At 41.2% G+C, this 15,676-nt stretch overlaps 1 protein-coding gene across 1 annotated transcript in view; it reads left to right on the forward strand.

The window, feature by feature from the left end:
* The first annotated feature begins 547 nt into the window (after positions 1–547).
* Positions 548–15,676, forward strand: part of TC2N (tandem C2 domains, nuclear) — a 28,153-nt gene continuing 13,024 nt past the window's right edge. The window contains exons 1-3 of the mRNA XM_033063311.1: positions 548–614; positions 13,471–13,597; positions 14,275–14,505. Of these exons, the coding sequence (XP_032919202.1) occupies positions 13,531–13,597; positions 14,275–14,505 (298 nt within the window). The 5' untranslated portion in view covers positions 548–614; positions 13,471–13,530. The remainder of the gene's footprint in view (positions 615–13,470; positions 13,598–14,274; positions 14,506–15,676) is intronic.

Below are 15,676 nucleotides of genomic sequence, written 5' to 3' on the forward strand. Positions count from 1 at the left end.
CTAACTTGTCGCGGATCCATGTTCCAACTGGACATGCCGTTTTCTAAGAAGACCGTAAAACATGAAAAAATCGAGTTTTAGAGAGAAAAAGCGCTGTGCTTCTAGCAAAGCGAGAGGCACCGACTTTGCAGGTGTGACGGTCCGGCAAGCGCCACGGAAGAGTTACGGGCAGCCCCTGGGAGGGAAGTTTTCCCCAGCGAGTATCTGCGGTGAGCAGGGAGAGTCCCGAGCCCGCGGGGAACTCCCCCCGCGATAGCGATCGGTGAGTAAGCGCCGCGGGAGCGCACCTGGCGGGCGGGGACAGCGGGACAGCGGGACAGAGGGACAGCAGCGGCTCCGTCCCCAGGCAGCCCCGGCGGGCAGAGGGACGGCCGAGCCCTGCCAGCAGGAACGGGCCGGGCCGGGATCCCCGTCCTGCGGGAGCAGCGCAGGTGCGGCCGGGATCCACGCCTCCCATCCGCTCCGGCAGGTGGGAAAGGAGCTGCTCACAAGTGCTGGGGAATTGAATCTTCATGTAAATTAGGTCCGAGGTTCAGTTGTACTTAGAAGAGTTTCAACGCGGTGCTGCTGTATGAAAATGGCCTAAAACGCAGATATTCTGTGTGAATTAACAGGTAAGTGTTGTCCCGGGCCAGCGATAGCTTATTAGATCGTCTTCTCTAGGAACACTTCAGGTAATTAGAGATGAGGTTTAGCCAAAACTCCAAAGGAAGTTGTGAATATAGCTAGACAGTTTCCCTCTGTATGGGATGAAACTAGCCTCAGAAAGCATATATTTACTGAAGTTATGTCCTGCTGTGTCCTGCTAAAGCAGCAGGTATAATTGTAACCTGTTTCAAGCTGTCCTGTTTGCAGTTGTTGAATGCATACCATGAAGCTGGATTCCTGGGTGTTTCAGAACACTCTGGTAGTTAAACAGCAATCTGAAATAAATACCATCTTTAATTATTTTAATTAAGCTAGTCTTGTAACTCTCCTTTGATGTGGATTTGATTTCTCTAGATAAGAACAAAAAGGTCAATATCCTGACTGTTCCTACAATGCACACTTCAGTCAGTCCACTGTGATTGTGCAGGAAAATAACAATATCTTGGGATGTCTATGGGGCCACAGGTGTCAAGTGCCTTCCTATCTAAAAGATCCTGTGTGCTCCTGCTCTTTGGAGCTGGACCCTTGCAGTCCTAACCCTCAGTCTCTGATCTGTGCAGGCTCAGGTTTTTCCCAATGATACTTGCTGAATGCTGCTTTAGGTGCCTTTAGTTTTTACAGTGTTGATTTAGCTGGGTGTCCAAGCTGTGCAGGCATCCAGAAGCAAGGTGTACCTTGATAAGTTCTTGGAGAGACCAAGTGTCTTTAGATTACACATCAGGGGACCAGGACTACTTAAAAACCGTGCAAGGGAATACATTGCCGTGCCTTTTTTCCTCCCCCTCCTGTTCTTTCTAGGTTTTATCTATAGCTGTTAGACACATGTGAAGAATCAAGTTGTGATTTTGCATCTTTCATTTGTCAAGAGAGTGCTAGACCCATAAACCTTTGTGCTGTGCTGGGCTGGTGGTCTCTGGCTTCTTACTTATGCAACTGTTTCACCTTGCTTTCAGTACAGAAATATTCATTAGGTGAGCTGTGATCTTACAACTTGGTGGCTAGGGCATGAATCCAGGAGTGGGGAAGTTTAATTTTTTGTCCTTTTTCCAACTGTATGCTAAATATTAAAATATATATTTGCAGAATACATGTGGTTAAGCAATACTTAATTTCAAGAGAATACATTTATTACTGAAGTGTCCCTTGATTCTTGCCAATGCTTATAAAAATGACACCTACTAAAAACCTTGCACCAAGAGGGTATGTTGGACTTCACAGATGTCACATGAATTCCACTCCCCTCCCCTGCATTTAATTTAGATGATGGATCCCCAGGTGATTAATTCCTCTTTTCTTCTTATGCTGTGGAAAGAATGAATGTGGGCGGGTTGTTCAGTCAGTCATGTGTGTGTAGGCTATTAATTTACAATGTTGGAAAAATAGTTTAGGCACTGGTCTCTTTTTCTTTGTCCTAAACCTCAGGCTCAATTGTTTTCCTTGTTTGTTCTGTCACTTGTTTAGTATCAGCTGCTTTGCTTTTCACTCAGCCTCTGTTCATCCTATTCGTGGGTGGTTTTGTTTCAGCTAAGTTACTCTAAATGCACTCCCCAGGGCTGTGGCTTGGCTGTGAAATGGGCAGTCCTGCTCTGGCCCCCCCGTTTTCCCCACTGTATTGTGACCCCACCTTGTACTGTCAACCACAGGGAGAGTTGGAAAACTACTTTTTTTTTAAAGGCAAAAAAAAAAGGTTGTTTATTTTGGTCATTTAATTTTGTATCTAATCAGCGAGCTGGGCCAACTCACTGTGCAGCTGCATGTTTACTGGGTCCTGCAGGAATGGCTATTGGCAGGGCAGAGCTGAACAGACCCCCAGCAGCAGCCAGCCCTTTAAGCAAGTTTGGGACAGGCAGATGCAGCCCCCAAGTGTGGTGGGCAGAGCCAGAGGACCTGCCTTATCAGGACAGCCCAAACTGGGAAGCCAGGCTTTGGCTAGCTTAGGCCTCCTGCCTTCATGTCTCTCCTGTCTGCTGTGACTTACACAGAAGTACACTTTGACTTTGGTGAAACATTTATTGAACTTTTTTGCTTGGTTAAGATGCTATTTACTTCATTTAGTGAATTTTATGTGATGCATATCCTGACCTGTTGCTTCCCTCTTTGGACTCTTGTTTAATTTTATAAAAGAATGGCTTTATTTGCTCTGAATTGCTATCTCCCCAGATAGCTTAAATCTGGTAAATATTCTCTCTAATCTAAGACAACACCCAATCTCTCTTAGCAGAGAACTTAAGATCTCATCTCTTTAAAGTGAAAGGCAGAGCAAGCTCTGACTTGAAGTAGAACAGTCACTGAGTCAAGCCATGTCATTCTAGTTAATAATGCTGCTCAGGCTCCACCAGGACAGTTGCTTATGCAGAGAAGTTAGGCTGATAACCTTTTGCAGCTGGGATGGATCTTCACATCTAAACTAAGAAGTCTCATGTGGAAGAGGTTCAGGATCTGGGTTAGCTTGATCTTGTGTACCATTATATTTTTTAATACTCTTAATACATCAAACCATGCAGAATTAGTAAGGATACTTTTCTTAAACTTAGTATGAGTATTTGTTTGCCTGTCACTGCAGCTGAAGTTTGCACTGATTCAGTGCCAAAAAAATATGTGGTGCTTATCTTTCCTGTAAATTGTACCCTGATGATTTTGTTTTAAGTCTTGGTTTTTCAGTGAATAGCCAGACTTAAACTGGAGAGAACATATAATTAGGGATGCAGGGTGTTGATTTTTGGGGGGTGGTCCTTGTGGTCACTGCAGTAGCCTGAAGAGTGAGTTCTGGAGATGCTCCTTTGGCAATTAAGCCAGCTTTGATATCTGGAAAAAGCAGTCTAGAAGGACCATGCCCTGATGACTTTGAAACCTCCATGGTACTCCATTAATTTGGCACCTATGCTTTGGAGCCTGGAACTGGGATTTTAGCTGGTGCAGGGTGCTGCAGCCTGGGCAGGGGTGCCTGGCTCTGGGCACACCACTGTGACCTCATCCTCAGAGCATACTGGGGGTGCAGGAATGTACACATGGGGTGCCTCAGCTGTGGCTGAAGCGTGGACAGCCTGAGGCTGCCTGGCTTTTGTGGGACAGCCTGATCATCAGAGCTGTGGGGGGACCCTTCTCCCTGCAGGAATGCCACCCCTCTCTCCCACAGAGTTCTCGCCTCTGGGCAGAAGGGGCTGGATGTGGCTTTGCCCACCCTGCTTGTTGAAGCTGAGTCAGGGGGGTTCATGTGGCTACAGATGGCCCAGCCCTTGACCAGGACCTGACAGGGGCTGGAGAGGGCAGAGAAATGCGAGGCTGTGGCAGAATTCTCTTTATAAAGTTCAGGCCTGCAGTCAGTTTGCTGTGTTTGTACGTTTTCCAATAAGGAAAGTGCCTGCCATGCAGAGAGGAGGGTTAGTCAGGATAAGGTTTAAAAGTCACTTGAGCAGTCCCTTTGTGGTTGGTAGTGAACTAATACAAAAGCAAGTTGTGTCCCCTGTTTCTGAAAGAAATTTTGTTGTTTAACACTGCTAAGTGACAACAAAACATTCTCAAGACCAGTTTAATTTTGCAATGGGGGAAATTCTAAAACTTTTAATTCTGTGTTGGTTTGCTGGGCTTTTTCCTCTATGATTTACTTTTGCAAAATGGAGTTGTTGGCCTCTAGATTGGGAACTTTATTTGACTTTCCCATTCAGGTTCTCTGTCTTCTCAGCAGTGACCAGAGTTGCAAAAGAATTTCTTCCATGAAGCCTTAATAAAACACAGATCATCTGCCTAAATTACTCTGGCTTTCATTCCATTCAGTGGTACATGTGCTTCCAGATCTAGTTTCACTAGTGTGTGAAATCATGGGTCCAAAACCTCTTAGGAAGAGTGTTGAATTAAACTCAATAGGATTTAAAAAAAATAAAAAACCAACCATACATTTATGGTGTAGCTGTTGTTCACTGTGTCGTTAAACAATTCTGTCCTAAGGGAAAACAGGGAATGGTAGCTTCAAGCTGCCAACCTCTGCTCTCAGGACCTCTGTCTTCTCAGAAGGGAGCAGAGCCCCACCACCGTGTCCCAGAGTTGTAGCAGCATTTGGCAATAATGATTGGGATCTTAGATACTGCCAGTAAATTGACACAGTTTTGATTTCTGCTGTTTCTCCCCATGTCTGTGCAAACTCCTTGAAAAATGCCTCAGTTACACAATGCCTGGTTACCACTCATCTGGCTGGGCAGCTGCCAACAACTCCAGCCAGTACAGCTCTCTGAGAGGCACTTCTGGGGCTGTTAAAGTGTTCTGGGTTCCTGGTCTGGGTGGATTTAATACAAAAAGTAATAAATAGTTGTACTTTATAAGGACAGTATCCTTCTGGACTTCTATTTCAGTGTGTGTTTAGGCAGCTTCCTGAGCTCAGTACAAATGCCCTGCAGAGCCATACCCCCAATCTGGTTTGGATTTGAATTGTTTAAGATCAGTTCCCATTTCCTGTTCTTGATTCATTCATTTAACCTGTTTTCATATATGAAATGTACTTGAGTCACCTTTCCTTTCTTAATCTCAGACACAGTCTTTTAGTTCTCATCTATACAAACTACAGGTTTGCCTCCTCTCACCACTGTGTAACTGAGTCTACAGTGACAGTATGGAGCAGAACTGCTGAACAGGGAATCCCCACCCATTGGAAACTCCATAATTGATGGGCTTTTTGTTTTCATCATGAAACAGGATAATAATTATTACAATAAATTAGTACAATAAATATTTTAAAACTGCTTCACTTAAAGCAGTAGATGTGTGTGCCCGTGTGTATGTAAAGAAATTGTCCATCTTCACTCTTGTTTTAATGGCAATGAAATTATTTTTCCATAGAAAACTGCTTGTGTCTCCTTCTCTCTCTCTCTTTTTTTCTTCTTTTTTTTCCCTCCCCAAATATGCAAAAAACTATTTGCATTAGCTGTCTGGATGTTATATGTATATCCATGTGTTTTGTGTATGGCTCTGTGGTCATGGCAGTGCCTGAGGAGTCCTGAATGCCCTTTAATGCTCTTTTTCAGTGTTGCATTGAGTTGGTTTCCAAGGGCCATCTTTTCAAAACTAGACACGTTTAGCCATGTTAGGGAACTCCACAGGCAGATGCTCTTGCCTAAAATACCTTCTTCTTGGCTGTCCTGTTGAAAAATGAATCCAGATGTTTCCAGTTTTCTTTGGTATCAGAGCTATAGAAGGACTGCTGACAGTTCTATTTTCATGACTTCTTGGCATTAACGGCAGAAAGAGAAAAAAATTGGATTAAAAACCGACACAGAATACATAAAGAAAGTCTTAAGTTAGATTATAAAGTAACAATTGGTGATTGTTGTGATTTGTTCCTAATCTGCTTAGAGCAAAGGACTTATCTTATGTTGAATTCTTTCCATGTTCTCATCAAATGCCAAGTTCTTTTTACAGATATTTTAGTCTCTTCAGCTTTTTCTGGTGTCCTGACTTCAACTCTTGCTTTGCCATTTTCCATCTGAATCCAGAAAGGTCTGCAGTCCAACATAATGGATTTATTCTTTTGTGTTTACTGCCCCAATACATACAATATTGTACATTCTTGTCCAAGTCAGTGAATTTATCTTCAGTTCACAGGAATGCTGTTGTCAGATCAGTAATTGGATGACTTGGTTACTTGCCTAATGCAACACTAGGAAGAAACAGTATATCAACTTTTACAGCCCAGGGCATAGGGGATTCAGCATATTAAAATCCCAATTTTTAAGCTTTATCATGGGATAGATTTATAATGTTTCCTTCTTAATTCAAATATAAATCTCACAAAAGAAAAACTGGTTCAGATTTATGGATTTTTTTCTTTTGGCCTTTGTAAATTATATTATTAATGTTTTGCGCACTGGGGTAGGATTGGATTAAGTCTGCATTTAAGAGTTGCAGGTGCAAGGCTGAAGTGCTAAACCAGAGGCAGGGTGTCCCTGGGGCCCCTGTCAGAAGGACAACTTTGGATCCTGTACTCATGCCAGGGTTTGTTCCCTTCTCCAAGGGGTGCCTGAAAAGCAGAAGCAGTTGTTCCTGTAGCACAATAGCTCAAGCACACACACCTGCTCAGCTTTATTTTTCTTCGGGGAAGTAGGCAGGAGCAATTAGTTCTTTGTGATGTACTCTGGTGCTCTGTGCCTGGGCTGTGTGTGCAGATGTGCTGAAAGCCATTTGGCCTCCTCCAGGCTGGAGCCCTGGGAAGAAGCAGCTGCTGAGCTGAATGAGACCACAGCTAGATTGCACAAGTGATCTTTAGGGTTCAGCTCAGGGCCTGCACGAGGAGAGACATACATTAGATCATCTTTGTCTGGGCAGAGGAGCTGGAAGGAGAAGGCAGAGCTGGAGTGAGACACAGCATGTTCTCTCAAGAGTGCATGTGGGGAGATGTGGCTGCTCCAGGAGAAGTTTCTGCCCTGGCACAGTTAGAGCTAGACCTCATTGGCAGGAGTACATGCAAAGAAGCTCTTGGGCTCACAATGAGTTCTGCTTTTACTGCTAGGACCACACCTAAGCTAAGAACTGATATCTGAGGTGTTTTTCTTTCCCTCAAAAGAAGCTCGCTGAAGTTAAATAATACTTTTGTACAGTTGTCACATTATGACTGATAGCAGTAACACATTAAGCATTCCTGCTGATTCCAAGAGTTTTAAACTTTGCCTGCAACTGTTACCTGTAGGAGAGCCCAACAAACAGTCTTACCTGAATGCTGTGGCAGTCACCAAAGAGAGATTGATGTCTGCAGGCTCCCACTTCCTCATCTTCTTCACTTGGTCAAAATACAGGCAGAAGGATGCAGAGCCAGTAGTGGACTGGTAACAGTTTGGAATGTCAATATAGTGCTGTGAGAGCGAGAGCAATCTTGTTCTTACAAATGTTATTAAATAAAATATTTTCTCACCTTAGATTATCATGTGATATTATTGAGTCTGAGGTGGATAGTGCCTGGAAATAGAGTTAAAATATCAGTAGTGAAGAAAATTAGTTATTTTAATATTTTCTGTAATAAAAACATGTCATTCTGCTAAAGTTGCTGAGTGTAGTGTAGGCATAACTTGTTGAAATCCAGTGGTGCCAGAAGCTGAGGGGAGTGGGACAAGGGCTCATGACAGGCCTTCTGGTCTTCAAAAGAAAAATTCTGCTTTAGTAAATTGTAAGTGAATGAGAGGAGGTTGCAGCATGGAACTGTGACAGTTCAGACCCATGACCTGTTCCGCTCCATTTCCTGTTTTTTGATCAGTGAGAATAACACATGAAACTTTCCCTGATGGGCTGCTGTGTCATCATTTACCAGCGTGGGAAGCTGCTTCCTGAGCCTGGGCAGTTGGTGGTTTGTTTGCATCATGGAGTGTGACTTTACCATCTATTTCTGTTACCTGATTCAACTGCATAACTGCTTAAACAACACTGGGAGCCCCTTTGCTCAAGGCAGGCTGTGCAGGGGTCTGTCATAAAATCTCCATCAGCTAAATTAGGTTAATGATGCATCGTCTTCTCTTCAGTTTTAAATATGCAATTGCACTCTTTTTTTTTTTTTTTCACTTTGTGGACTGGGAGAGTTTTCCATCTCTTCTTTATGTTTCTGTTGAACTGTTTGTGAGATGTCTCTCACAGGAATGTCTTTCTGTTTGTGTCCTTCAAAAGCCTTTTCATAACTTATCTTTTTCTGTTGTGTTATTTCAGCATCTTCTTTGTGATCCACTATTTTCAGGGTGAAATCCCTTTTTTTTCCAGTCACAAAAAAAGAAAAAGCCTCACATAATCATAATTTCCTTGGAAGGCAGAAGAAGCAGAATAATCTCTTCATGCAATTTTCCAGAGCTTTCATACTCTTCCAAGAGTTGTGGCTACAAGCAGAGAAGGAGGGTGTATGTACACACCCACCCACACCCACTAGTTACTGCAGATATCCCTGTTGAGGGGTTCTTCTAGAAACAGGTATAGAAAAGAGCTTCTTATCATGCACCTGGTAGGTGTGTGTTGGCATGACATTTTTTGCTTCCTTTTTTCTTATCCCTGCAGACATCCTGCTACTGCTGAAGTTTATAATAAATAGGAATGAAAGCTGTGTCCTCTCTTTTTTCACATCAGACCCACTTGAAATACCTGTCTCTCCTGTGTGGGCAGTACAACTCAGACCTGCCTACAGTCCCCAGAAAAACAGTTGTTGGGGTTTTTTTTAAACTGTGGGTTTGTCTTTGCTAAGTGTGTGTGGATACATGTGCTGTCCTTGCTGCTGTAGTAGCAAAGTACCCAGAGGCAAATGTCTCAAAGCCATTCAGGCTGTTGTACTGGTGTTGGCCAGTTTTGAAACGTGGTGGCCATCAGCCACTCCTCTTCACCTAAAGAGCTGTGCTGAGAGGGATGCACAGCTCCCAGACACTCTCCCCCAGAAGCAAAACCACAAAACAGCTGTCTGTGGAAGTTAAGCCTTTAGCAGCATCTGCACCATCAAAAGATAATCCATCTGACCTGCATCAGAAGCAGCTTTTGCTGCGCTGTGCTTCTGTTAAACATCTGGAGACCTGAGCTGGTGCTGTTAGTCTCTCTGAAGGATTTCTATGACTGGGACTGACTTCTGGATCTGAAAGGCAGAAAGTCATAGGGGAGCATAAACAGGTAGCATAAAGGTGTTTGGTTGAGGTGTGAACTAGCAAGCTTGAGCTCAGTTTCTCCAGAGGGCAGATCCTCATCTGTTGCAAAGTGTCCTGGCTCCACTGGGCTCATGGATTTGTAGACGCTTATGTCATCTGAAGATCTGTCCCAAATGCTTTATAACAACTGATAATCCCTGTTTCCGGATCTTTTGTTTTACACATCCTGCTGTGTGAGAACTTACTGCTACCAGAATTTTGCTGTGGTATGTTTCTAAAATTCAGATCTAAGAATGCATTGTATACATTTATGACTGGCAATAAATCTCAAAATACTTGAAACCACTGGTTTAGCCAGCTTTCCCTGTTTGAGAACAGCTACTTCACCTTTGTTTCTATTGTGTAGTTATAAATGTGCTACCTGTTCAACTTCTATGGATCAGAGCTGCGACTAAATCCAGTAAAATTCATTGGCAACCTGCAGTTTTGTTGCAAAACACCCTCTCCTCCTAAGGCAGTAAAGACCTGACATTTGTTTTCAGACTGTTTTCAGCCTTTAATATTTAATATTGCGATCATCCGTTTTCTATCATCTTCTTTTTATTTAATGAGTTGTTGAAAATATTTACTTTCTTCTCCAAACATCTCTGTCTTGTAATCGTTCTGGAGGCATTTGGAACTGAAGTCTTTGATACTCTGTTTATCTGATTTTAGCTCAGTCAAAATTTCTATCAGAGGAATCTGGAAATCATTAAGATAATTTATGTTTTCCATCTAAACCCATTAAAATAATAGTTATTATAATTCTCTAGGCTCAGTGTATGTGTGTGGTTAGGTTTTAAACTGCCATTTCCAGGATGTTCTAATAAGCCTGGCTCTCCTTTTGCTTTAGTGTGGAAGTACTCTTGCTGAGTTACATTTGCTTATTGTACTTTGGCTTACTGAATTTGGTGAAAAACACCAAGAAAGAGAGAATTTGACACCAGAGTGACAAGACCTGGATTCAGTTCCCTCTTCTGCAAACTGATTTCTCTCTGTTTATTTCTCTGAAAATGAGGGCAAATTCTCTTTTCCCCCATTGTTTTGTCAGTCTAGAATCTCAAAAGCGGAGGATGTCCTTGTTATGAGCATATTGCCTAACAAACACTGACCCCAGAAAAGTTGAGATAGTGTCAAGGAGTCTTAACTTCTTGTTAAAATGGATGACATTGCTGGGAAGTCAGTACTTCTTGGGGATTTGGTGGTGCACCAAACAAATGTCTCTACAGTTCTGGTTTATTTCATAAATATATTTCCAGATCAATTCATGTTAGTACAACCTTTTAACAACTGTTCAGTTGTATACTGAGGATTTCTAGGTAGCCAACAACAGCAAAAGGATCTGGCATGTGGGATAATTTTAACCTTTGATAGAAATGTCAACTTCTGTCAAGATCATTAAATACTTGCTTAGTCTTCTACAATGTTTTTGCTTATTTTCAGTTACTAAAATATACAACAGAACCTGCTAAATTTCTTTTTCTCCCACATGGTTAAGAGAAAACTTTTGCATGCAGTGAAAGTTGTATAAATAGCTGTAGGCAGCTTGGAAAATACAGATACAAGAAAATATACTAACTGGGAGCCAAGCCATCTAATTTACTTCCACGATTGCTCAAACCAAAAAAATAATATTTATCATGGTAGCTGAATTAAGTGAATTAAAACTCTTTTAAGTAATTTGCATAATTCATGTTGTGATTCCATGAACAAAGCAAAGTGTTCTGAGCAGAATGAGAGAGCACTATGTCTAAATGGCCTGTCTCTCAGCAAATGGAGTAATTTTTTTGCAATGTAGCTGTGGTGTTAGGGACCCAAGTGCAAGGTTTGTCACTGAAACAATTACATTTTTAATCTTAAAGACGTGTAAGTAGTGTTCTAGTCTCTTAGTCATGGGACTTTCTTCTCAAACTCCTATAATTAAGCTAAAACCAAAATGGAGGCTCTAAGATGTGTGTCTGTATACTTTGGCATTCACTATTGATATTGCCTTGCCTGTTGCTAAAGAGCAATCTGTAATCCTAACTCTTCTTTACAGTAGGCAGTAATGAATTGCTTTCTATTTGTCTTTAGATAGAAGAAAAATGTATGAACATTTGCATATTGATAAACAGGGGGAAAAGATAATGGTTAGAGACTATCACAGCTGAGTTGGCATTACTGTGAAAAACAAGGTCTTTTTTAATGGTTGAAGAACAGGAGGTGTTGAACTGCATTATGACTCTTAGATCCTCAATACCCATATGAAGCCCTTTCTTTCAGGTAAGGCACTCACCCCTGTGAAGGAAAGGCAGCTGATATAACAGATGATTTCCATTTGTTTATTTGCTCACATTAAATGTTCCAGCTAAACAATTCCCTACCATGAACTGAATTTTCTCTGATGCAGAAAAATTATTTTTTCTACTTTATGTAGCTAGAAAGTAGAGCGGTACTAACGTTTTGGTTTTTTCACCAGCAGTAGCAAATAAATTTAATCTGGACATTTTGAGATAAAAGTCTGTTTTGCCTGTGCAAACTGCCACTGAGGCTTAGATACCATTGTTGCAAAGCTTAGAGCAAACAGAGCAGCTGTTTCAGTCCAGTTTAAACATGGTGAACAAGAGTGTAGCATATTAACTCCAGCTGTGTACTGATAACAGCTGGGAAGGAAAATCACTGCGAGGGAACCCAAAGTAAATTAGCAGCCTTAGCTAGCATGAGTCTGCCTCCAAGGGAGGAGCAGCAGTGAAAATCTGATCATTAGAACCATGGAGAATTTAATGGGAAATTCTTGTGCCTGCTCCTGTGCTTCTGTAAAGATGCAGAGCAGGTTCTGGAGCTGGTGGCATTGCCTCTGAACGTTTTTGATGCAGATCTCATGCTGCACTCACACTCATGGGCAATTGTATGATGAAGACAAATACTGAGAGAGGGATTCTGTGCAAAGTAATGGAGTTTGAGTTAGAGGAGGTGCCCATAGCTTAGTAGCGCCACTTGACATCTACAGAATTTGAGGGACTTTTAATGCAAGAAAAATTTGGGGGTATTGCAGATAATTATTTCCATAGACTTAGTGTGATTCTCTAGCTGTCTTTGACTATACAAAGAAAATTATGGCACGGTTCAAGCTGCAGTGGGAATGGTTTCTGTGTTGATGCACAGATGCTTTCAGAAATTTCTTGCAATTGAAATAACTAAGCAAACATGTCCATTTTTCATTTTTTGGTAAAACTGCATATTTTCTGTGTACTTTCTCCCTCCATCTTACTTGTTGTCTTCCCCATCCTTTCAACCTATGGTTATGTTCTGTTTGGTGGCTTCTAATCATCATTGTGTTAGAATTGTGTCTTGGTGTGTTCTCCTAAGAACCTTGGTTACTTTAGGTGGATGTAAAAGGACTAGACTTAACTAAAGTTTTGGACAGGAGGCAGTGCAGCTGTCTGTGTCTCCCTGAAAAGAGAACATAAGGATATGAAGAAAGACATTTAAATGAGGCCAGTTAGCATTGTCATAAAGTTCTTATAATGTTAACCAGCTGTTAGAGACTTGTTCTCATTCTTTTGTAGATTACATGCCTCTTATTTTGCTGAAAGTCAGTGTGCTTTATTTCTGTGTGCACAGCACACAATTATATAATAAACCAGGTCTTCAGTTTCATGTGTATGCAATTATGAGAAAGCAGTAGTTTCTCAAAGAAGGCAATTTTGGCATCTTTCACAAAGCCTGTTTTCAAGTTAAAAGTATGGAGTATGTCAAGCGAAAAATGTAAACATGTGTAGATGTATGTGAAAATAGTAGGGGAGTGAAAGAGGATAGGAGAAACATGAACAAGGGAAACAATTAAAAACACATCTTGCAAATGACTTGACAATACCATGTCAAAACAGCTGTGAAGCTGAGTAAACTCCAAAGCCCAGTGGCACACACAAATGAGGAGAATTTTAGAGTTTTCAAAAGACAGGTACCAGACTGGGTGGATCACTGAAAGTATTTGAATGCCATATGTTAAAATTATCTCTTTCCTTGTGCTTTTATATAGAAGTGATTTTTCTCAGTGAGAGAAATCTGATGGCTCTGGTCCTTTTATAACTGAATTAACATTCTGATTGATCCTGGGACTGTGTAGAAAAATGAATTGCATATTAAATAGCTGAGAACACTGCTTTCTGATTTCACTCGCATATACTATAGTTTGTTTTATCATATTTTTCAGGTTCGACAGCTGCACTGGATCACTGATTGAGGTCCCCTCTAAATTATAACACTGAAAACAATGGCAACAGAATGTATAAAAGCCTGCTGTAAATTGTGTTTCTGCATGGACAAGGAAAAAAATGATCGTGAGTTCTGACATAATGGGGGTTTAATAAAAGTTTTGCTTTTTCATTAGTGATGAGATTTTTCCATTAACAAAATGACCATGTTACCCCTGATAAACTTGATTTCTCTTACAACACTCAAAATTCTTTCCATACCTGCACTTGGAGATTGAACACATGCTTGTTAGTGTTATGAATTGGAGCTGAGAAATAGCGCTTGTCTGAAGTCAGCTCTTTGCAGTCTAGAATACTGTCCAAAAAAGCCAGCCTTTTTACCCAAGGTTGTGTAAAGGTCTTATATCTTTCAAACTCTAAGAATTTGAATGCACTTTTTTTCTTTTGCTTTTTTTTTTTTTTAACCTCTATGGATATTTTTAACTCCGTTAGGATTTTTTTGGTGTCATATTTGTTTAAAGAACTCTTCTATAATAGAGGCGTAACTCTTGTGAAAATTCACTTTAGAAGAAGGTAGCTATAAATATAGAAGCTTGGACAACAAAGAGTTTGGATCAGTACAGGTGTCAGGAGGATGAATATCTTTTCCTGGTGCTAGTCCTGAATGCTGTAAAACTGAATACTCACAGCTGTTAAGTAATGTATCAAGCAGAGACACTATTAAATAAGAGAGATCTCTTCATAGTATTGTTCAAAAATTAATGCACATGTGTACTGTCTGTCTTGCTCTTTATTTTTAGCAGTTTCCATGGTGCAGGAATCTGAAGCAGTAGTTGCAAGCAAGCCAGCTATTGTAGAGCAGCCTCCATTGTCTTCTGTGTCAGTGAAGCGTCAAGTTGGCTGTTCCGAGGATTATTTGCTTTCCAAACTGCCCCTGGATGGTCAGGAGGTCCCATTTGTGGTCCCTCCATTCAAACTGGCTTATGTACAGCCAAAGAACCTTCCTGGTATCTCACATGCTGGAGGGATTAAAGGTAAAATACAGACAGTATTGCTGAAATAGTTCTTCAGCTTCTGCTGAATATTGCCAAGTATTCCTACTGAAATACATGTTTGCAGAATTTTGCTAGAAGCCTGGTCTCATTTCAAAGAATCACAGATTATGCTGAATAGGAAAGGACACACAAGGATCATCAAGTCCATTTCCTGGTGCTGCACAGGACACCTCATGTGTCACAACATGTGCCTGAGAGCATTGAACACTTGAATTCTGTCAGGTTGCTGCTGTGACCACTGCCCTGGGGAGCCTGGGAGCTTGGTTGTTTTCTGCCTGGACACCCAGAGAGGTTTTGGGAAGTATGTCATCCCACTATGAATCTCTGTGACATTGTATTAATAAAACCAAGTGGGATGATTGCACACCATTGCTCATACTCAAAAGTAATGGAAGACACTTAAAGGAAATGGAATCTTCAGAAAGAATTTATTGAATTTATTGGGTACAAGGAAAGACTTAACATATCCCCAGTATCCATATCACCCAAGTAAAAAGAGGAGGGTGTTCTGCTTTCATGGTTAATATTCTGGTATGCTTTAACATACTAACATACCTTCCTTTTCAAATTTTTCCAATAGATGGCTTGTGCTACTATCTGGCAGACTTTTGGTCTCTACTATCTCCTGCTCTTTTTGCTGTTTTTTGGGAGGCCAGGGGGCATGGATCCCCTGTTATGAGGTTTCATATGATGCTATTTCTTTTCTACTTCACAACTATCTTGTACTTCATTCTCTGTTCCTCCCATACTCAGACTGCCAAAATGAGGTACGTGAAATTTAGACACAGTGGCATTTTAAAAGAATAGGATCCTGTCCCACTAACATGAGTTACAGAGCATATGCTGCTGTTAGGCTCTTAGTCCTGCCAGGAGATTTATAGAATTAGGTAAGGGAAAATTTTGGCTCAGAGACATATCTGAACAGTTGTTTTCTCTTTTGCCTCAAGGACATGATAAGCTAGTAGTATGTTCTTAGTCCCATGTGACTTTATTTCCTTTCTGAAGGTGAAAAGCCTAATAACTGAAAGAAGTCAAACATATGTTGCATAATAACTAATGCAGTACTACCTAACGTTTTTTTGTGTTTGTGGGGTTTCGTTCCCACCCTTCCTTCTCCTTCTCTCTGGGTCCCTCCTGTTGCTTCTTCCCT

The sequence above is a fragment of the Catharus ustulatus genome, chromosome 6 (genome assembly GCF_009819885.2).
Source record: "Catharus ustulatus isolate bCatUst1 chromosome 6, bCatUst1.pri.v2, whole genome shotgun sequence".
In the NCBI taxonomy this organism is placed as follows: Eukaryota; Metazoa; Chordata; class Aves; order Passeriformes; family Turdidae; genus Catharus; species Catharus ustulatus.